Below are 20,562 nucleotides of genomic sequence, written 5' to 3'. Positions count from 1 at the left end.
CAAATACTATAAATGTTATATGGCCTTGTCTTGAACTAGCTTGCGAAGCCCTTCCCATATAAAGCCGCGTGGTGTAGTTTGTTGATTCTGGCCCAGCTCGTGTCAGATAGCCCCACGTATAAACAGCCCATTCAATCCTGATGCATTCAAAATCTGACAAGCACATCCAATTATAACATTACCTATCGCGCACATAACGTTCCACATCAGCTATCTCGTTTCTTGTCCAACAATTTTACAACCTTTTCAAGAGCCAGAAAAATATCAACTCTTCTGTTTCTTGAGCATTTTTATTTAGCCAGTTATCTAATTTAAATGTAGGTATTTAGACGAAATTTCAAGTATTATACCAATATTGTGTCTGGAATGTGTACCCTGCTACTTAAATAACACCGTTTGTAGATATACTTTAAATGCGTGTTTATGACAACCAAAATCAACTGCGAAAAAAGCTGGTTATTGTAGGCGATGGAGCTTGTGGAAAAACAGCTATGCTCATGGTTCAATCTGGGCAGCCGTTTCCCGAGGTGAGTTCAAGTAGCGTTTCATAAGTTGTTTTACCGTTGTGATGGGCTGTCAATGTTGCAATGTATAGATTGATTTCTAGCATCACTTTGTGAATGAGTGAGCCCAGCTATATATATTTATGATGTCAAACAGCAGGTTGATGGAATTTTTCGCAAGATTGGTGTGCATTAAAGCTTTCACTCGACATGGGCACCATTCTATTGCAGACCTGTCATTTGAATGACAAGTGCATTCATTTTTTGTTCATTTTATATGAACGTGTAGGCGTTGGGTTTTGGATAAGCATCCCCAATCAGACTGTGATCGAATTCAAGCTAATTATAAACTTATTATAATATGGAAACCATAGTCGTATATTCCCACTGTTTTCGAAAACTATATTTCAAAAATCACACTCAGTAGTGGAAAGACTGTTGAGCTCTCACTATGGGATACAGCAGGACAGGAAGATTATGATCGAATTCGACCACTGAGCTACCCTGATACCGATGTGGCCATCATGACTTTTGCAATCAATGACCCGTCCACATTAGATAACATTAGGGACAGAGTAAGTTGGATATCATTTGCTATCCAATCAGTATTGTAATCGGCTTACCGAATCGAATCTGATGCCAACACTAATCCATAATACCACATTTGGCTCTCTTTTACAGTGGGACCCAGAAACCAAACATTTTTTACCTGGAGTTCCACGCATTCTTGTTGGGAGCAAGGCAGACATTCGCAAATATCCCGAACCTGTTATCGATGGACGTATACCCGAAGCTCTCATCACATACGAAGAGGTAAGCCAACGAGTATTATTCAGCTTAGCACATTGGGTAGTCCGCGTATGTGACGAAAAAACTAATTTTATTTTTGTAAAAAACTTTATAGGGAGTTCAAATGATGCATCAGATTGGAGCACTCAAGTATTTTGAATGTTCAGCCAAAACAGGAGAGGGGATTAAAGAGGTGTTTACAACAGCAGCTAAGCTGGCAGTGAAGCAAAGGAAAAAGGCAGTCAGATGCAAGGTTCTTTAAAGTCCACATTGATCGATTCATATTTAACGAGAATAATAATAAAGTTGCTGCTGACTCATTTGAAAGCCATTACTGGATGAATGTTTTACATGATGGACATTGCATGACTGTTTTTTGGACTGTAGAGCCGGAACGGAATGGACAGATAAGGCACGGGAAGCAACATGCAGCTCCGAGACAAAATCCAGCTTGATTCGTCTTGGCATCTATTAAACAAAGCAGCGTAAATTACATTTGTACACAACAATCAAGTTAAAGGCATGGGTTACAATAATGGTTTTGGTTTAGTGGATTTACCATAGTTTACAAATGTACGATTGATAGGCTGTACGCTTTGATGGCAGAATGGACAGACAATGTTTCCACCAGTATAAGGCTGCATGGTAGGGACTTCGCCGTGTGCTAGAGGTCCATGTTGTCCTGGATAAGCACCCTGATTGGATTGCTGCTGATAAGGTTGTTGAGGCTGCATCATTTGTGGTTGCTGCATATATGGAGGTCCTTGTCCTGGTGGTTGCTGATAAGGTTGTTGAGGCTGCATCATTTGTGGTTGTTGCATATATGGAGGTCCTTGTCCTGGTGGTTGCTGCATATATGGAGGTCCTTGCCCCGGTGGTGCACTTGCTTGAATAGTATCCTGTTGCTTCTCCATGATTGCGTAGTTTCAAGGATTCAAATATCTACGCAAAGCTTAAGAATACAAATCGCGAATCATGCCGTTTTATAACAACGTGACGTGGAATAACTACAACTAGCTAAGCTACTGTGTGGTTCAGAGGTAGCCAATTGTTAATAAATATAATTGTGGTATCCACAAACGTAGTCTTAAATGGCTTGTACAAGTTTAAATATGGCTGGCTAATGCTTGCTACAATGCACGACTGCCCTTGCAGTTCTACTGCAGACTTGCCAAGTATAATACTCAAACGACCATTCCAGTTTTATTTTTAGATTCGTCCAATCGGTTGAACCAGACTTGAACGCAAGCTCAAGATTCTCGTCAAAACATCGCTCAGCAATTCACGAATCACGTGGATATAAAGTTGATGGCCATAAATATTACTATTTGCCTTGAAAGAATCTCAGCATGTCACAACACTTTATTCCACCATTGGTAAGCTGGTTTAGTATCAAATGTATAAACATCATACTTTTAATTTATAGTATTACAAAACCATAACGGTACTATGTACTGCCAACTTACTAATACGATATACTTGTGAATTTGCCATCAGAACTTTGGACTAGTTGAAGAACGACTCTATAGATCTGGCCAGCCAAACGAACTCAACTTTCCGTTTTTAGAAAAGCTTGGTTTAAAAACTGTTATTTTCTTGGCACCTGAAGAACCTAATCAGCGCTTGTATGTATTTTGCTAGGCTATCAACGTTTAGTGGTCATAGAATGTGGGCATTTGATTCCCCTGCTCCATTAATAATAACCAATTATAGCTTTGTCTTGCTAAACCTCTCCAAATAGTCTCAATTTTATCGACGATCAAGAGATCAACTTTTTCCATCTTGGATTCAACTCAACAGCCAATGCATGGGATCCTATTTCAGAGGAAGTTGTATTGGAGAGTTTAGAGCATATGCTGGATCCACGAAATTATCCAGTCATGGTGATGTGTAATCTTGGAAGGCATAGAACAGGAACTGTTGTTGGATGTCTTCGTAAACTCCAAAAATGGAACTTGGCTTCTATATTCGAGGAATACCGGAGATATGCTGGGCCAAAAGTACGCATACTTTCAGAGCGTAAGTGTCTTAAAACTGACAAATATTGTTAGTGATGTTGATTTGAATTACACGTACGCTAACTGTTTGTATATGGATTGTTTTAATATGGCAATCTTGTCTATTCCAAATCAACAGAATTTATTGAGCTGTTTGATACAGATTTGGTACGAGTACCATTAAACCACCCGAAATGGCTATACTGAAAGATCATCTGCCATGCCAAAACACGCATCATAGCAAATGCACATTGGTCATTACTCCATCTTAGTCTTATTACAGTCGTATTCACGTAAAACAGAGTCCTTGTATTTATCTTGCATCCGCTACCTCTATTTTACTTTGTAATAAACAATGGCTAAATGTTTGTTGCATTTGTTGGATATTGATTGATTCAGTAATATTCTCAATAAGCACAACGTTCATCATATGACGCTTAGACTATAGTTTTAAACCGAGATTGGTCTTTTGACACAACCATACAATGACAATCACCGAGTTTGAAACCAGACTCATCAACTGCAGTCCAAATATTGGGATTTACTAGAACTGTGATACGAATGCTGCTTTAAACATTTGGTCAGCTAGTATCAGTGTCTCGCTTTACGTCAATATACTGTAAGATCCAGAATAAACGAACCCAGTTTCGCCATTCCAACTTTGAAATAAATTGAATTCAGAACAAACAGGCTTCTATATTGAGATCAACCAATGCATTGCTTTTATAATATCATTATACTTGAGCCAATACTCTTATTAGCTCGTTATACCACCCCCAAACGAATAGGCATTAAACCTTTACGGTCAGTATTGTTGAGAGAAATATAACCCGATGAATTATAAAACGGTACATAAGACCTCGCCACCGACTTCCTTTGATAAAGCATCCTTCAACTCCACAATTCCATAAGGAGTATCCACAATCGTAATCTGACCAGCTAGTTGAGGCTTCAACAATGGACCTGCCCGATTTGCTGCAGCAATAGCTCGTAATTCTTCAAAACTGGCATGAACTCTCCGAGAAGGCTTGGAAATGACCTTCATTTGTGTAAGAGCGGAAATTCCCGATCTGTACTTAAGATCCAGCCAGAGTCTCCGCTGAGCGACGTTGTCAGGAGTGATGGGAACCATGTAGCCACGATCAAAAGGTCCACTCTCATCGCCAGTTGTCAGTGAAGAGATGAAACCTTCTTCGTAGAGAACAGCACAAATGGCCTTGTTTGTTTTTGAGTAAGGAACAGCAATGCGACGCATTTGTGAACGATACGAGTTTTCAATGTGTGAGCACAGGTGGTATATAGGAGCCATTCGTAGCAATATTAATCAACAACAGTTGGACAGAATTTACAAAATCAGTCGATTTGGATATAAAATGGCAAGTCGTTGAGCCAATCAAAACAGCTCTCGTGACATTCATTCACTTTCTTAAGCATACTATTGGAATTCTTTCATTCGAACCTTTTTATTGATTAGCACAAACAGGCCGAATCATGGTAAGACTGTTGTTAGCCATTGTCGCAAAGCAGATATAGCTAACACTTGTATTGATTTTCACATTGCTATTGAAAAATATCCATGGAATCCAATATGCCTTTGCTTAGTCACTATCAAAGAACTCGAGGATTTTGCAGCTGCTCAACCATCGGCTCAAGATCACTATCCAGGACGGCAGAACATTTATTGGCCAGATGCTAGCATTTGATAAACACATGAACTTGGTGCTGTCCGAGTGCGAAGAGTTCCGTAAGATCCGCCCAAAAACAAAGTCTCAGCAGGAACGAGAGGAGAAACGTTCACTTGGTCTTGTTATCCTTCGTGGCGAGACCATCATCTCGCTCAGCGTTGAAGCTCCTCCTCCCACTGCAGAAGATCCAAAGAAATCATCTGCTGCTCTAGGTGGTCCTGGTGTTGCTCGCGGTGCTGGTCGTGGTCTGCCCATTGCTGCACCACTTACTGCTGCACCTGCTGGTCTTGGAGGTCCGATCAGAGGTATTGGCGGCCCTGCTCCACAATCAATGCAACCTCAAATGGGTCCCGGAATGGGCTTCAGTCGCCCGCCGATATCGAATATGCCTCCTGGAATGATGGGCATGCCTCCTATGGGAATGTCTGGTCCTCCTCCACCCATGTCATTTGGTCGGGGTATGCCTCCGATGCCTCCACAAGGATTTAGACCTCCGGTACGTAGACTTGATTATTGGACGAATCTGAATGGTATCTTGCAGCGTACTGCAATAATGTAGATCTACGCAATTTGAATTTTGATCAAATTCGTTTTTCGCGACCGTTTCCTAGATCTGCATTGTTTAATCTGGAGCAACTAAAGGCTTCTGGCTTTGTTTCTATCTTTATAACTAACTATTTTATATTTGAAATGTTTTTGGTCCAATTCGTTGCTTTTTTACAATCTTGATCTAAAATTAGGGAATGCCTATGCCTCCTCCTGGATTCAGACCTCCCATGCCTGGCGCACCTCCTGGGTAAATTACTGTGACCTTTTATCGGCTGTAATGATATCTTTGTTTTTACGATACCGAGTTACTTACTCTTGAACCCTTTGCTATTTATTTGACAAACAATAGATTCATGCCTCCTCCTGGATTCCGTCCACCACCACAATAACCAAATCTATTCTGGCCTTTTTAACCTATTCAATGTTTCCTACACTCAATGAATTCGTACAGCTGTTGCGTTCTTTATTATCAGTATCCAGAAAGCCTACCATGTTCAAACTAAATCAAACTTTTATTGTGCAATGAGTTTATAGAAAGTAGTATGCATTATAGTATTCTGAGAACCCAATAAAGTGGGTGCTACTCCATCTATAGTATAAAAATGTGTAAAGTGGAATGCGCTTAGCAATCAGTCGAAAATCAAAATTTAACCAAATGGGTGGAAACACTTGATACCTCTTGAATGAGCCGTCTATTCTGTTGTATATCAGCATCTTTGATAGCTTTTTGTAGGTCTGAAGCGGTTTTTTCAAAAGCATACAATCGATCTATTTCGGTTTCTAAGCATACTCGACACTCCTTAAACAGTGCATCCAACTGAAACTCCTTTTGTAAAGCCGCATCGTTTGCTAGACATGCAAAAAAATAGATCTTTTGAGATATACTGTTGGCTCTGCTGTTTTTTGGCACATTGGACACCATTCTATGTAGGTCCGACAGTGCTGCTACAATAAACAAACGCGATTGGATAATCTTGCATGCATCAGATAGTATGGCCATTACCCCCTTTGGTGAAAGATCACAATGAGCAAGAAGCCTGCTAGAAAGAGTAGAAACGACTTCTTTTGGGGACTCGAACACAAACTTGCATGAACATGATGCGTCAAAGATATAAGAGGCTTGTGTAACGAGAAAAAACGACTCTGAGCAGGATTCAAAAACATCTCCATTTAATGTGCGACACACATAGACATATGCGATGCTACAATATAAAGCACGTTTAGACTTGCATTTCATATTTAAAACCAACCGTGCTACATGTTTTTCCAGCAAAAGCATACATGTCATACATTATATCTAATATGGAGAATACAAGTCTTGCATTAGGCTTGACTTTTGTTATGGTAGATATTTGCTTTGTTTCTAAAAGTAGAGGTATGCCGTCATCATAAGTTCCTTCAATATCTATAATGGAATTACCATGTACTTTTGCATTCCACCATGGTTTCCAATCGGGAAGCAACAGCATTGCTGCATCTTTGTTTTTAATGATCAAGTTGAATCGTTCAACTTCTTGTGGTGGCAATCTGGAAAGTATGTCCTTGACCGAGGCGGTATCTATCATTTATAATATCCACAATAATCAAGACCATAAATCAGCAAAGTAGATACAAGGTTTAACTGCATCTGGCAGCAATAAATAAAGCAAGCTTACCCAAATCAATATCGCTTAAACAGTCGGTCATCTTATTTATAGTACTAGTAGAAGGAACATTTTCAAAGGTTTGCTGCTCCTCATTCAATGCAGCCTTTTCATGTTCATCTAGTATTCGAAGCATATGGAGTCGATCCGCATCCGATACTCTGTTTGAATGGAGTTCATTTACAAAGTTTGATTTGTAAAATGCTTCTGTGCAATCTGCATGCATGTCAGACTTGTAGCAACTTAGTGAACAGTATGGCAAGTTGCATCGAGGACAGGTATAGGATGATCCTTGCACCATACAACTACAAGTATTTAAAATGGCAACATGGTTTTAGTTATCAATAATTGGACACAAAGTCACCCCATTCGTAATCATCCATGGTTAAATACATTCCACATAGACTACGGCTACTCTTGAGTAGAATAGCAGCATCAATCGCTGTTTCTTGATCTTTGTCTGGTGTTTGGAGTAATTGCATACAAAAGAATAAACTGATGAATCTTGAAATTTAAAACATTAAAACTTTACACGGCTATCAGTACCCAATGTATAATATAATCAGTGTTTATTTGTATGGAGTAAACTAAATATATGAATTTAGTCTATAGCAGTACTTTAACGGTTTTTGACAAATCCATTAGAGATTGACTATTCATGTCGATCGTTTACAGTCAAAAACTTGGATAAAAACGGGTGAAATAATTCCTCATCGTTTCTCGAATGGTTTGCTTCCATTTGAAAATGCATTATATGGTGAGATTTTGGTTCATTCAAGCAGAAAGTGCACTGATTTCTTATCAAGCAATCAATTTCCAGTAGAAAAACAACGAATGTTTAGCCATTGTTTATTCTCGAGCAAAATAGGACTGCAAGTGTTTCACTTTACGTCAATACAGTTGTAAAATATGCTACAGATGTAAATATTAATCAAATCACTTCAAACCGATGAAAATGCAGAGTTTAGTAGGTAAATCCCAACACATTACTTGCAGATAAGCCGTAGAGTAATTTGTCAAGTATGTATCTTTATTACGACCACCATTCAATGCATTCAGTTTAACATGAGCTCTAGTGGGAAAAAAGTAACACACATGACTATACTCTACAATAATTGAAAAGATGATTCTTTATACATTTCGCTTTATCGACTGAGCAGATCCAGCAGAAACTGGTTTCAGCCACGATAAAAACGATTTAAGCCTAAGTCGTGTTGGAGACAAGTGTTTGGATGATAGTGTATCATCATATGATCGATGGTGACGGGGAGGAAAAGTATCACATTGCGGAGTTTCCAAGGCTGGAGCCAGGTGTGGATTGGATGGCATATGAGCGTAATGATCTAGACTGGCTTCGGATTTGGAGACTTCAATGGTTGGCATATTCTCTTTAATGTGAGGTATAGCTAAAAGGTCGGGTTCTGTATTTTCTGATCTTTGCGAGGATTCTTTAGGGAAAAGTGTAGTGGCAGAAGATAAGAAGCCTGGCGGTAACAGCTGGACAGCAGGTGCTTCTGGTACTGCCATAGAAAAGGAGTGTGGAAGAGTATGTGGTAATGAGTCTATGCAATTATCTGGTGCGCGTATAAAAGGATGCAATACAGCATCTGTATTGACTCTATTATTCAAAAACACAGAGTTTTCTTCTAATGGCTCAGGAGATGGAGATAGCGATGACAATATCATGGGAGATGGACATATTGGAACTGGAATATTAAATGGAGTGGCGATCTTGGTCAAAGACCTTTTTGTGGTAATGGAGTCAGCCATATGTGATGCATCATACTCATCTGAAGCAGTGGCCAGTAGAGCAGTCGGAGATGGCAATGGTGACGAAGAAATTGCAGGAAGGCAAGGAATAATAGCTGATGAAGATAAAGTAGTGTCTGGTCTGTCATTATAAGGCTGAGTAGATTCTGTATTGGGACATTGTTTGGATCCACCAACGGAGGATGATCGCACAGGAATGGGCTTGGTAGTAGATTTAGGTAGCGTAGAAAATGCCATAGGGACAATAAGAGCAGCAGCAGCAGCACCTTCAAAGGATCCTTGACGATTGGCTCCAATACTCACCATAGAATTGGCAGGGACTCGTTTTAAAAGACTAGGACTGTGGCTTGGTTTTTCAAGAGTTGCTGGTGATAATGATGGCAAAGTAGTTGTATCTCGTTGGTGAACATTTGATGGACGCGATAGTGACATGAATGGTTGCTGAACGGGAGAAGTACCAGAAATGGCAGAACCAAGAGTAGCAGAATGTTGCGAGATATACTGCTCCAATACCAATTCATGGCCATTACAGAATCTGGTCATCAGTTCCTTGACTCGAGTAGGGCTCATGTGTTGATGATCTCGAGCAATCTCAAACGACAACAGCTTGAGCATTGCTCCTTGAAACACTGCATCACCATCAAAGGACAGATGGATGCTCCATTCCAACTCAAACGCATCCGTCGATGATGGTAGGCTTTGTTCTCGTCGAATATGAGTAACAAACATGGCTCTGTCCCTATGAAAATCAAGAAGGACTTTCCATCCATCGGCACCTTGAACATCTTTGACATGAACGCCAGCAGGAGTCAGTAAATTTTGATGCAGATACCAAGTACCCGTGATAACTACCGACTGGTTGATGGCTCGCATGAGCCGAGCAGTGCGGGACTTTTGAGTCAGTACGTGCTCAATGAGAAACTTGACAGCAGACGTATCGCCAATACTAAGATCGGGATGGTCAACGATGGCTTGGTGCATAGCGCAAACAATAGCAGGCTGTTCCAGCTGAGAAGCTACATCTAATAGCAGTTGAGTGGCCGTAGTCGTATTAATCGCTTCAGTAGATTTAGTGGCCGTACTCTGGTCGGATAATGGCTGCTGAATATTGGATGAGGCTGTTGGTCCTTGTGGCAATGTAGCTACACCAAGTGAACTTATGGAATGAGTGGAATTGGCAGATGGCGCCTTGACCGCCAGTGGGTTATCTTCAGTAGCAGTACTAGGCTTGCCAATTACATACTGCTGATGAATGTTTTTTGGGCGTCGCAATGTTCCGTCGGAATTTCGAATCTGTACTCGATCGGCAAGTCGAGGCAGGTCTTTGTAAACTATGGCCCATCGAGGACCTTCTAAAATACCACGAAGTTCTTTTTCCAATGAAGAATCGGAACTGTGTGGTTCGGGTGAATGAGTTTGCGAGTCATGATTTATAGGGACAGCAGCAGTATGATTGTTGCTATTGCTGGAAACACTACTGCTGGTGCTTAGCCTACTCTTGGTAGGAGTGAGAGATGGTCCAGTAGGACTAGTAGAAGTACTATGAGCTGCAGTATGGATGATGGCTGCAGTGCTGTTGGGTTTCTTTGCACGACCCAATGATAAAAATTGCCTTATAGAAGGCAGTTGTTGCTGAGGAACTGCATGTTTCAACGATTGGTGATCGATTGCAGCATTCACATCCATCCCAGTGTCCATGCCAACAAGGATCAACAGTCTCGACAGTAAACTATTTATTGATTTTTAATGTTTAAAACAATCACGTGGACACCAAGTCACGCCCATCATTTTGCAACTATTTATTCCCATATTGCAGGTCACTCAACTGGATCTGCTTTAATGCAATCTTGTCTGTCATTGCATCATCTCCTTGATTGTACTGATTCATCTCGCACATTCCCTGTTTAAACTCATTTATAAGCTTTTCCGCCGAGGCGCCTGGAACTGTCACAACTACAGTCACTCGCTTTGATACTTTCAGAAAGTTTACATAGTACCGTCTAAATACTCGCTCAAGGTCTGGCAGCTTTACCGTGTATAAATGCTCAATATACTTTTGATGTTGTTCAAGCGACTCAAATCCCTAATCAAAATACTCGTTAATCTATACTATAACCACATCCCGCTGGAAATCATCAGTCAATAGTACAAGGTCGACAATTTACCTGCAGTGATGATCGAAGTGCCGTTTGCACAACTCCGTCTGCTGTTGCACAATCCGCCACCCATCTGTATGCAACTGCAGCTCGTGCTGTTTCTATATTAAACTCGCTGCATATTTCTTCCATCCCAGACTTGGTTGCAAGAGTGTTCAAGATACGATAAAATGCCATCACCGACTTGTGTGGTTCTGATGCATCGTATAGATCCAATGAAAGCTGTCCAATCCATAGGCATACGCTGAGTGAAACTCCGTACGCATAGCTAAATTGCATTGATACAATATAAATACACACATCTCTCATTTCTTGCAGCTCAAAAAATTAATTAATCTCTAGCTGATAGATGCCTTTTTACTCACCCAGGACCTCGCACTGCGTCGTATAGAGGTCCTTCGGAACGCGATAAAATCTCAGCTAGCAGCACGGTTGCAAAATAATCTGGATGTGGATGGGATGCAAATACATCACAGGCTACAAACTGTGATACATACGAGGTAGTTAGTCCAGGAATTGGCACAAGCAGTCCACGTCCTAGTTTTAAATCTAAATGGCTATACTGAAAGGGGTTTCTTGGAAATGGAAACGGGCTAATCAATGAAGCAGGCTGATCGGCAGTGTCATTCACTGATAGACGTCGTTTGGTGCCTTTGGGTGTCTGTCGAGATTTATACTTGGTAAATTCCGTGTTCCAAATGCATAAAATATCATCAACACATTCGGAATTCTGGCCAAGTGAAGCTCCACCTGAAAGTGAAAAGTTCTTTGGCACTCCAATTTGAATAAATGCTGGAGTACTTTTCTGATTCCCAGAAAGTATGGCTAATTTTAGCTGATTTAGATGGTCCTTGACCTTGGATCCCTCGCCATCCTGAATTATTGTAAAAGTAGAACCAAATGCGTTTAGTGTTTCGATATAGCTTCAGAGTTGATCAATTAAAAAATCATAACTCTTCAATAATACACTACCTTGAGTAACTTGACTATACCCCGCAAAAACTTTTCTTGAGTGAATATGCTAATGGCAGCGTCATTCAATGTAGGCTGATCTATTAAAGTATCAGACTGCTCAGGCAACCCACACTTTGCATCGGACGCTTTATCAGATGTATTTTTGCTTGATAAGCTTTTGGCAGAGTATAAGCGTGTTGTTACTGCGGATAGCATACAGGCTCCATCTCGCTTAATCTCTGTAATGTTGCTCAGCAAATTCTTGGCAACAGTCAAAATTCGACTTTCAGTAAATTCTGAAAAAAACAACACTTGAGCCAGGAATCTGATCATGCATTCCCAATCTGCACATTCTGATACTGCCGATACCATCAAAACTTGGCTTAGCCAACTTGCACTCCATACTTCGTTGCCAAAACCTATAGCTGCTTCGTGCGAGACAAACACCTGGGATGCATACCTTACAACCTCCTGATACTCCATTGTTATGGTTTTTGAACCCAGTGTAGCTGGCAAAACTAGATCAGTTTCAAACAAGAGTTCTTGAAATAAAACCAAATAAGGCCGAAGCTCTTCTAAAATATGGCTGGTATTGAGTCCAAAACGCATGCTCACAAAAGCAGTCTCTGTCCGAACCACCTGGCACGCAGAAAATGGACCCCGTGTGTTGCTATACTCGTCAAGATTGATGTTGGTCATATTCGATACAAGTGACGGGGCTTTGGATGCGTCAGGAATAGCTGGAAATTTGGCCATTAGATCATCAGTAATGTTAATTTTGTTCTCCGCCAGTGCTCGGTCGGCTTCTGCTTTTAGTTTGCCAAGTCCTTCTTTACCAAGTACTTTTACTCGGTCTTGAATTCCACACTGCTCTATTTTTTGCTGTTCCAATGCAAGCTTACTGCTTGGAATCATCAAGACTTCACAAATAGGCTTTTCAAGAAGCCATTGACACGTGAGTTTTTTCCAATACTCGTCATCCTTTTTTTCAAGTATATCAAGAATATCAAAAAGCTTGGATCGTGTGGCAATCTTGGGAGTTCCATGTTCGGCTCGTGTATCACCAAGTGCTGAACTAAGAAAACCAAAGATTTGTAAAAAAATATTAAAGACATTGACAAACTAAATGGTGTATCTAGAAATTGTTAAAGCATACAAATGCTTTAAATAGTAAAGCTCACCTGGCTGCAAGATGGTGCCGTATAATGTCTGGAAGTAAAAGATTGGTAATGGTGTCATGAGGCTCCTCTTCCAAGGCCTTCATGATCTTGCAACGATGCCTTTTAATAGTTGCCAGCATCCCACCTGGAACAGTAAATCCATTTGTAGCAAAGGATCTCAAGGCGTTTCTCAATAGCCCATAGAATACATTGGGCTGAAAGAGGTTACGATGTGCAGAATCGTTGTCTTCATCATCATCACTGTCATTCTCGGAGTCGGTATCTTCATCATCATCACTTTCATCCTCGGAGTCGGTATCCTCATCATTACTGTCGGAATTCTTTTCAATGTCCATTTCCACATCCGAACCAACGTCTGCTCGATCAAAATAAGGCACGCCACTGAAATAGATTATAAATGATGTATCAACATATCCCTTGATATCAAAATCAACAGAGGACGCGAGAGGATCGGCGCGCTCAACAAACGCTTGGGAAAGGATCGATGCAGCATTGCTATGCAAATAAGTATATAATAAATCTAGCGCAATGATTGTAAATACATCTTCTGATGGCGGTCCGCGCCAGCCTTGATACACATCAAAACAAAAATGATTTAGTCATAATTAAAAGGAATGAATTTTGAAAACTACGATACTCGAGTGGTATACGTTAAATGAAATGAATATACAAAAATAAATCAACAGCAAAAAAATGTTAAACACAAATACTGACCATAGCCAATTGACCCAACATCCATATCGGCAGACGCAAATGGTACTTTTCTGGAGATTGCAAAGTCAGTTCCGTTCAAAAGCGCAGGTGATTTGATAACTGGAGTCACAAATGAATCTTCAAGTGGTGGTTTATCAGCAAAAATCTCTTCATGCTCTAGCAGCTTAGCAAATAATCCACTCTGACTAATTGTTCCTGTAATAACCATAGTGGCATTTTCAATTCGATAGAATTTTGAGTGGTAGTCTATAATTTCTTGATTATTGAGCTTGATGATGTCTTTTGTTAAACCGCCACACTCGAATGAATAAGTTGTTTCGCCTTGGTAAAGAAGCTGCCGAATATTTCGATCCAGCAGATCTTGCTCTCCATTCTCACGACTCGCCATCTCGCAGTACACAACCCCTTGATGTTTGGCTTCATGATTCAAATGATACACCTCTGTAGTAAACTGACACTTGCGCAAAGTTGGATTAAGAATATGATCCAAAAACACTGGTAAAATTTCAATCATTCCCTCCGATCCTACAATAAAATAAAGACAATTAAAATAACAATCAAAAGGATATAGAGTGTAAGCACAGTCATAGTCTACCGGCAGTGGTGATTTCATAAGAGGTGTGATCTTCAGAGGTATATGCATTTGTTCCAGTAGATAAGCATCGAGTAGCAAGAAAATCCAAGTACCCTCTATTAGGGATCGTTTGAGATCCACAGAATACCAAATGCTATAAACTCTGTCCAAAGTTAGATCAAAACACTCGAATCCTTATTTAATTGGTATGCATAACATTGCAGCCAAATACGATCCATTTATATATCCAAAACTAACAAATCAAGTTATTACCTCGAGAGTATGCGGAAGTCCTTTGTTGTCAACACTAATAGTTGGAAAAACAATACTGGCAGAGCACAATGGACCAGGCACTTCAACAAATATTATTCTGAATTCTGAATGGCTAAGTTTATACACTCTAATACGAGATGTTCCCGACGGTATCTTGAATCGCTCTGTAGACTCGAGTGAAAACACTCGGTCTGTTGCAATTGTAGATTCGCTTCGCATAATCAATATAAAAGAATTGTATACTGAAAGTGTATTGGAAAACGGGATTCGATATGGCTCTTATTGGAGTTTTCACCTGTAAATTCACCTTGAAGTATTGCAAGGTGAGTAAATTTTTTGATTTCAAAATCCGAGTCTTGATATAAAATCCAGTCTCACCACTATACTCACGCAGAATGGAACACTAAACAAACAGTCTTATGAAATGATCAAGAGTTTATTGAAAAAACATTGTTTTAAAACTCATTATTTGACTGGTCTTTTGATGGTTGACATGGAAACAATAATCGCAGGTGTGTAATCATTGGTTTTTTGAAAGCCTATTGTGAGATTTTAGAATACATCAAGGATGAGTTTGTAGAGTTTGGAAACAGTCGAATTCAATATCTGAATTGAAATGGATGAATCTGGTTTCAAATGTGTCAGCTGTATAACCACAAAAAGGGGATAATCTGTTTAAAACTATCCTTTAATTGTGAGCATCATGATAGGCGTCGTGTTGATTAAATCGAGAATATCTATCAAGGTCAATGTGTAGTAGGAAAGTGCAACAGATATTTAATCATTGTTTATTACCATGCAAGATAGTGATTCATTTTACGTCAATACGACTGTAAGCTGATAATTTAAAGAAATTAAACAAGTGTCATCTAACCCATAAACTATGGCTCTTGGCCATTCATTAATTATGTCCTCTATATTAAATGACATTTGCCAAAAGTCGAGATGTGCTAGATACAAGTTTTCTACGCAAAAAGGTGTTTGTACCAAATGCTAGCTGCTCAAGCATTTTGATTTGAATAAAAGAGAGTTTCTATTTACATTAAAGATCCAGGTGAGTATCCGTTGGATTGATGAATACAGTAGTTCAATTACAAGTTTACTCGTGCAATATTTTGAATTTCATTATTTCAACTCACCATGTCTTCAAATGCATGACACACGCCGAGAATAGCTGATGCGAATTTAACAGCACTCTGCCGAATATCTGGTTGAAATCTATACAAAAATGCAAGAATAACTAGTTCAAGTGTACAAAATGAGTTGAGAAAACTCTATTAATATCAAATCTAGACACTGGAGTTTTTTTCTCAAAGCACTCACCATCAATAAATTTGCTGGAAACTACCACTGATGTTGAAGTCAATGGTAGCAAATCCAATAGTGGGATCATTAAGCTATTCAATTCCAATCGCCGTTCTTGATTTTCTTCAATGATACTACCAAAAATATCATATAATAGAGACAAATAAGCTTTGGTTTTAGCCAAGAAAACCCATACATTCAAATATTTTTTGCTTGCCATAATAGATATAACTGGTCTTCTTGAGATAAGGATTCTTTGGATATTTTGCAAATTGACTCAATCATAGCAGTAGCTAATACAGTCAATCAATCAGTATTCCATACTGTAATGCCTACGCTTTGAAACACCCAAGACATTGACCCTTGCGAGTCTCATGTAAAACCTCAATACAATTCATTGAATTCTACAAACTCACCAGACCGCTGGGAATAGTCCCATAAAAGGTCAACAATGAGTTCTTTCATGGCCAATTTAGGCTGCGCTTTCATTACAATTCGTAATGCTGACGCGAGTGTACGGCCAAAAGGACGATCTAGCTCAACCAGTCGTTGAAATAAGAGCCATCGAATTACATATCTAAACACAAAAATAAATGGGTCAAAGGCAGTGGTGAATGCTGTTGTAGTATGATCTGGTTCAAATAACATCCTTATAATGTCCAGTGCATCTTCATCAGATAGTAGCAATAAATCAATTATTGGTGGATCCAACATATCCTCTTTAGATAAATACTGTATTTTAAAATAAAACAAGGTTATCCAGTAATATGGGTGCATCTTGATGTATGGGTTATATTCAAGTCAATGTTACCTGTAACGACTGTGCCAATTCGCAAATCTGTCTTGAAATGGAGCAGATGATGGCAGATCGTTCGATAGCTTTGGATTGAGAAAGCATAAGCTGAGCTTGTGCAGTAGCAGTATTATCTTTTTCATCAGCATTTGTGGACAAATTGCTTGAAATGCGAATGGCATGTTGAATAGTATCGCAGAGCTTTTTGGAAAGGCTTTGAACACCCATAACCAAATCGGATTTCTCTATACTATTTTGGTGTTTGTAACGCTTGGGCAAAGCAGTAAGACTGTGTCTGTCTGACTGGTGTGCAGTGTAGGTCTTGTTGGCTTGTTGAACAAGTTGATCTGCCAACGTAATAGTGCTATTTGAAATAGTACTTGTAGGGTTGAATGACATGTTGTGGATAACAAAGTCTGGAGAAATAGCAGATGTACGATTTATCAGAAAAGGACCATTAATGAGATCTGATACAGCAGGTGATATTTTGCATGATGGTGCAACCAAACAAAGATTATAGGAGCTTAGTAATGAGTCTAGAAAACTACGCTGAGGAGCTGATAGCGAGGTACAGCAAATGTCCTCAAATGTTGAATCAGACATGATTAGACAAGTTTCGAGGCAATGAAATAAGCATGTGATGAGTAATATTGATTTTCAAAATATTGGATTGTAAGTCATACAGTTAAAATGATTACAGTGGAGCTGTATTTGTTGTAAATCTAAAACCAGCCAATTATGCATTGAATTACCCAAGCCATAGGCTTGGTCTCATATTGAATTGAAATTACTTATTGCAGACCAGTTTATACACATTTATCAATGAACAGCGATGCAGGAAGTCAGCATGGAATACACAAGTTGTAACCCATGAATTCCAAAAAGTTTATTTGAATAAGAGTTGGACCAATGCAGCCAGTGAAAAAGTAGAATCAAGTCGCATCTAAAAAGTGATATTTAAGCTCTCAGACTTTGGCAGCGACTGTTCGCTCTTTCAGCAGCTTGCCTGCAAGTCGCTCATGAGAACTCTGTCTACAGTGTTCCATATTAGAGCATGCATGAGCTTCAGGCAAGCGATGCTTTGCGCAAAACTTGTTCGTACTAGACAGCAGCAAGTTGGAGTGCATATTAGAAGGGTTGCGATTGTAAATCATTGATATAGCTGACAACACTCGTAAGCAGTGTATGGACACACTGGACACACTGGACACAAATAGCAATATGCTCTTACCAGTAACGACAGTCACCAACAATCTTGACAACTCGGTCTCCACAACCCTCGAGATAGCACTTGTTGCTCTTTTTTGGAGTAGGAGCTGGTGATACGCTTGCTGATGCTGCAGCAGAAAGAGCCTCGGCAGTGACGGGAGAACCAGTATTCGATGACATGGTGAGATAGTAACAAGGCTGGAGTGAAGTCTGCGATGACAATGGTGCCAACTAGACTGGTTTATATATGCCAAGGAAGGAGGCGCAGCCATTGCTTTATGAAAGTCTTTCTACTCACATGTCACACAACGAAACAGCCACATGAGTTTATTGAATGTTTTGGTTCAAAATGGCAATCTTCAAACTGTAACTCCGCTTCAGTGCCAAACTCTTGCCAGTCATTCCGATCGGTTGGATAAACACTTGCTTAAACTCTGTATTTTCCATCAACATGTTGTTGTCCATCTGAAATCACTATTGTTAAACATATGGACCGACATTTTATTAAAAACTTGATATATGAACATCTCAAAACTATAAACACTTTTGATGTCAAACCACTGATACTATCAACACTTTGATATGTCGAATCGTCTATTAGAATCAATGCCAAGCATACTAGATATTAATAAATATGTCCAAACAGTAATACCAATCGATTTAGTTACAATGTGTCCCAATTGATCCCACTCGGCGCATCTCATAATGCCTCGAGTGCAATACGCTCCAGTGTCTCGGTTTCCATTTGTGGCAAAAAATCAAACACAAATCGTAGCTCGTCTAACCCAAAAGGCCGGTGCAGTGCTTCAAGTGCTTCAAGTGATGAAATCGTCGATGCCAGTGTGCATTGAGATGGCTTGACGTGACAATCTGTCAACTGTGATGCTGACCAATCCGTCGTTGTACACATCGACTGGACTGCATTGTCGCCAGATTTGGATGTATTGGCTATACAGTTACAATTCACCACAATCAATTAAACGAGTTTACATCTGGTGCATATACGATTGCTGATATCCATTGTAATCACAACATGCATTCAAAGTGTTCAGTCAACTATTCTTACTCATCACCAAATCCGATCCGTTTACAACCGATTTGGATGTCTTTGTAGTAATCAATGCACGCTTTTTTGGGTTTGGTTTACATTGCAACGACGCAGCTATCGACGGATCGGTCGGTGCATAATCACTAGCAATCGTGGTACGCATAGCACGGAGCGGAGTCAGTGCTCGCAAAATAGCCTGCAACAAGTTCTTGAGATAATTCTGTAAAGGAATCAACAATAGCGACACATCAAGCACGGCTCAATCAACACATTCGAAATGTAATGGTCGGCTTACATCAAGTGCAAATGAAATCAGTTTGGCTGATTCCGGCGTAGGTGGATCTCCCAGTCCTTGAATTCCACTTATAAACCGGAGTCGTTGCTCAAGCATATCCATCAATGGAAGATCGCCTTCATCCTTGCATGACCTAGGAATCGAATCTATTCCTAATGTCGTGATGTTGGAGTGAGTTACTGTTTGCAAATCTGGACATTCAAACGTTACATTAGAACCGAGACTAGAGCAAGTATGCATACCAACAGGGAATCCGTTTGGAAAGAGCACTTTCTTGGAAGGCGGCAAAACCGGTTCATCTTTATGCTTCTGCAAGGTTTATACCAACACACATCAACACTGAATTAACAGCTTGTATTGCAACACAATGTTGGATACTAATCTAAATGGACTCGAATCCTTACCACAATACCCAGTCCAATGAGTCGTTGACGATCTTGAGAAGAAAGCGACATGATCATGGCAGTGGTAAAGCGTTTCTTGATCTCCATGGGAGATAGCAGTTCTTCCTGAGCAGGACGTTTCAAAGAGTTTGCGATCGAAGTGACGGATATTTCGATGGGAGCAGCAAATGCCAGACTATTCTTTGGAACAAAGTCAGTGTCGGGTGGGCCAGTTGGTGGAGGAACACCAGCTTGTAAGTTGTAGCATATGGCCAAGATGAGTTTATTGTGTAGACTCGCTAACATTCCAATGCATGAGATGAATGAGATGATGAATGGTTGTGATGGACATGAACATTAATATCAGCATTAATATGAATATCAACATCAATATCAACATGGCAAGAGCCAATTCAGGAATATCAACATGACGGGTATGAGGATCACATACGAGACCATGAATACAGTACAATGAATGATACATGGAACAGGTTACCTTGAACACCAGTAAGCATGTCCACTGTCGCCATATCAAAGCTCTGTTTAGAGCAGCGACCATTCAAGAATGAACGCAGTAATGACCAGTAAGCCGGTGCATGAAATGGACCCAAAGAATCAGCAAGTTCCTGCTTGATAGCTGTCAAGTCCATACGATGCAATGGCGTATGATGCATAGTATCTGGCTGGATATGAACCGTTCCTGTTCCCATTATGTATCGAATCTCTTGGTACTTGTTCCAA

General features: G+C 39.9%; 11 protein-coding genes across 11 annotated transcripts; 3 read left to right on the top strand and 8 right to left on the bottom strand.

Annotated features, from left to right (window-relative positions):
• Positions 1–413: 413 nt before the first annotated feature.
• Positions 414–1,554, top strand: BATDEDRAFT_8262 (uncharacterized protein; the record flags this gene model as incomplete). Its single annotated transcript, XM_006674919.1, has 4 exons — positions 414–527; positions 878–1,078; positions 1,185–1,316; positions 1,408–1,554. The coding sequence occupies 4 exons, from the start codon at positions 414–416 to the stop codon at positions 1,552–1,554; spliced, it is 594 nt and encodes a 197-aa protein (XP_006674982.1).
• Positions 1,555–1,819: 265 nt separating this feature from the next.
• On the bottom strand, positions 1,820–2,206 carry BATDEDRAFT_21376 (uncharacterized protein; the record flags this gene model as incomplete). Its single annotated transcript, XM_006675207.1, has 1 exon — positions 1,820–2,206. The coding sequence occupies one exon, from the start codon at positions 2,204–2,206 to the stop codon at positions 1,820–1,822; it is 387 nt and encodes a 128-aa protein (XP_006675270.1).
• Positions 2,207–2,641: 435 nt separating this feature from the next.
• Positions 2,642–3,496, top strand: BATDEDRAFT_21375 (uncharacterized protein; the record flags this gene model as incomplete). Its single annotated transcript, XM_006675206.1, has 5 exons — positions 2,642–2,668; positions 2,719–2,736; positions 2,790–2,917; positions 3,034–3,311; positions 3,429–3,496. 5 exons carry the CDS (start codon positions 2,642–2,644, stop codon positions 3,494–3,496), a joined length of 519 nt encoding a protein of 172 aa, XP_006675269.1.
• Positions 3,497–4,127: 631 nt separating this feature from the next.
• BATDEDRAFT_85730 (mitochondrial 37S ribosomal protein MRPS8) lies at positions 4,128–4,598 on the bottom strand (the record flags this gene model as incomplete). The annotated part of the gene is made up of 1 exon (XM_006675900.1): positions 4,128–4,598. The coding sequence occupies one exon, from the start codon at positions 4,596–4,598 to the stop codon at positions 4,128–4,130; it is 471 nt and encodes a 156-aa protein (XP_006675963.1).
• Positions 4,599–4,891: 293 nt separating this feature from the next.
• BATDEDRAFT_8283 (uncharacterized protein) lies at positions 4,892–5,533 on the top strand (the record flags this gene model as incomplete). The annotated part of the gene is made up of 1 exon (XM_006674923.1): positions 4,892–5,533. A coding segment is annotated over one exon (642 nt), but the record flags the coding sequence as incomplete, so codon positions are not given.
• A 630-nt stretch (positions 5,534–6,163) lies between these two features.
• Positions 6,164–7,648, bottom strand: BATDEDRAFT_21372 (uncharacterized protein; the record flags this gene model as incomplete). Its single annotated transcript, XM_006675205.1, has 4 exons — positions 6,164–6,748; positions 6,774–7,081; positions 7,179–7,471; positions 7,560–7,648. 4 exons carry the CDS (start codon positions 7,646–7,648, stop codon positions 6,164–6,166), a joined length of 1,275 nt encoding a protein of 424 aa, XP_006675268.1.
• Positions 7,649–7,719: 71 nt separating this feature from the next.
• On the bottom strand, positions 7,720–10,634 carry BATDEDRAFT_84570 (uncharacterized protein; the record flags this gene model as incomplete). Its single annotated transcript, XM_006675899.1, has 1 exon — positions 7,720–10,634. One exon carries the CDS (start codon positions 10,632–10,634, stop codon positions 8,298–8,300), a length of 2,337 nt encoding a protein of 778 aa, XP_006675962.1. The 3' UTR covers positions 7,720–8,297.
• Positions 10,635–11,040: 406 nt separating this feature from the next.
• Positions 11,041–15,007, bottom strand: BATDEDRAFT_85728 (uncharacterized protein; the record flags this gene model as incomplete). The annotated part of the gene is made up of 8 exons (XM_006675898.1): positions 11,041–11,061; positions 11,102–11,360; positions 11,458–11,966; positions 12,065–13,121; positions 13,228–13,795; positions 13,942–14,466; positions 14,537–14,669; positions 14,789–15,007. The coding sequence occupies 8 exons, from the start codon at positions 15,005–15,007 to the stop codon at positions 11,041–11,043; spliced, it is 3,291 nt and encodes a 1,096-aa protein (XP_006675961.1).
• A 553-nt stretch (positions 15,008–15,560) lies between these two features.
• On the bottom strand, positions 15,561–17,489 carry BATDEDRAFT_33943 (uncharacterized protein; the record flags this gene model as incomplete). Its single annotated transcript, XM_006675639.1, has 6 exons — positions 15,561–15,821; positions 15,928–16,028; positions 16,112–16,227; positions 16,311–16,386; positions 16,510–16,825; positions 16,905–17,489. The coding sequence occupies 6 exons, from the start codon at positions 17,487–17,489 to the stop codon at positions 15,708–15,710; spliced, it is 1,308 nt and encodes a 435-aa protein (XP_006675702.1). The 3' UTR covers positions 15,561–15,707.
• Positions 17,490–17,851: 362 nt separating this feature from the next.
• Positions 17,852–18,275, bottom strand: BATDEDRAFT_85727 (uncharacterized protein; the record flags this gene model as incomplete). Its single annotated transcript, XM_006675897.1, has 2 exons — positions 17,852–17,987; positions 18,118–18,275. The coding sequence occupies 2 exons, from the start codon at positions 18,273–18,275 to the stop codon at positions 17,852–17,854; spliced, it is 294 nt and encodes a 97-aa protein (XP_006675960.1).
• Positions 18,276–18,795: 520 nt separating this feature from the next.
• Positions 18,796–20,531, bottom strand: BATDEDRAFT_21368 (uncharacterized protein; the record flags this gene model as incomplete). The annotated part of the gene is made up of 6 exons (XM_006675204.1): positions 18,796–19,043; positions 19,162–19,363; positions 19,439–19,629; positions 19,681–19,747; positions 19,843–20,120; positions 20,318–20,531. 6 exons carry the CDS (start codon positions 20,529–20,531, stop codon positions 18,796–18,798), a joined length of 1,200 nt encoding a protein of 399 aa, XP_006675267.1.
• Positions 20,532–20,562: the final 31 nt, after the last annotated feature.

This window comes from Batrachochytrium dendrobatidis, assembly GCF_000203795.2.
Source record: "Batrachochytrium dendrobatidis JAM81 unplaced genomic scaffold BATDEscaffold_1, whole genome shotgun sequence".
NCBI classification, from domain to species: domain Eukaryota; kingdom Fungi; phylum Chytridiomycota; class Chytridiomycetes; order Rhizophydiales; genus Batrachochytrium; species Batrachochytrium dendrobatidis.
The sequence above is the reverse complement of the archived record's forward strand: the minus strand, read 5'-3'. Positions and strand labels throughout refer to the sequence as shown.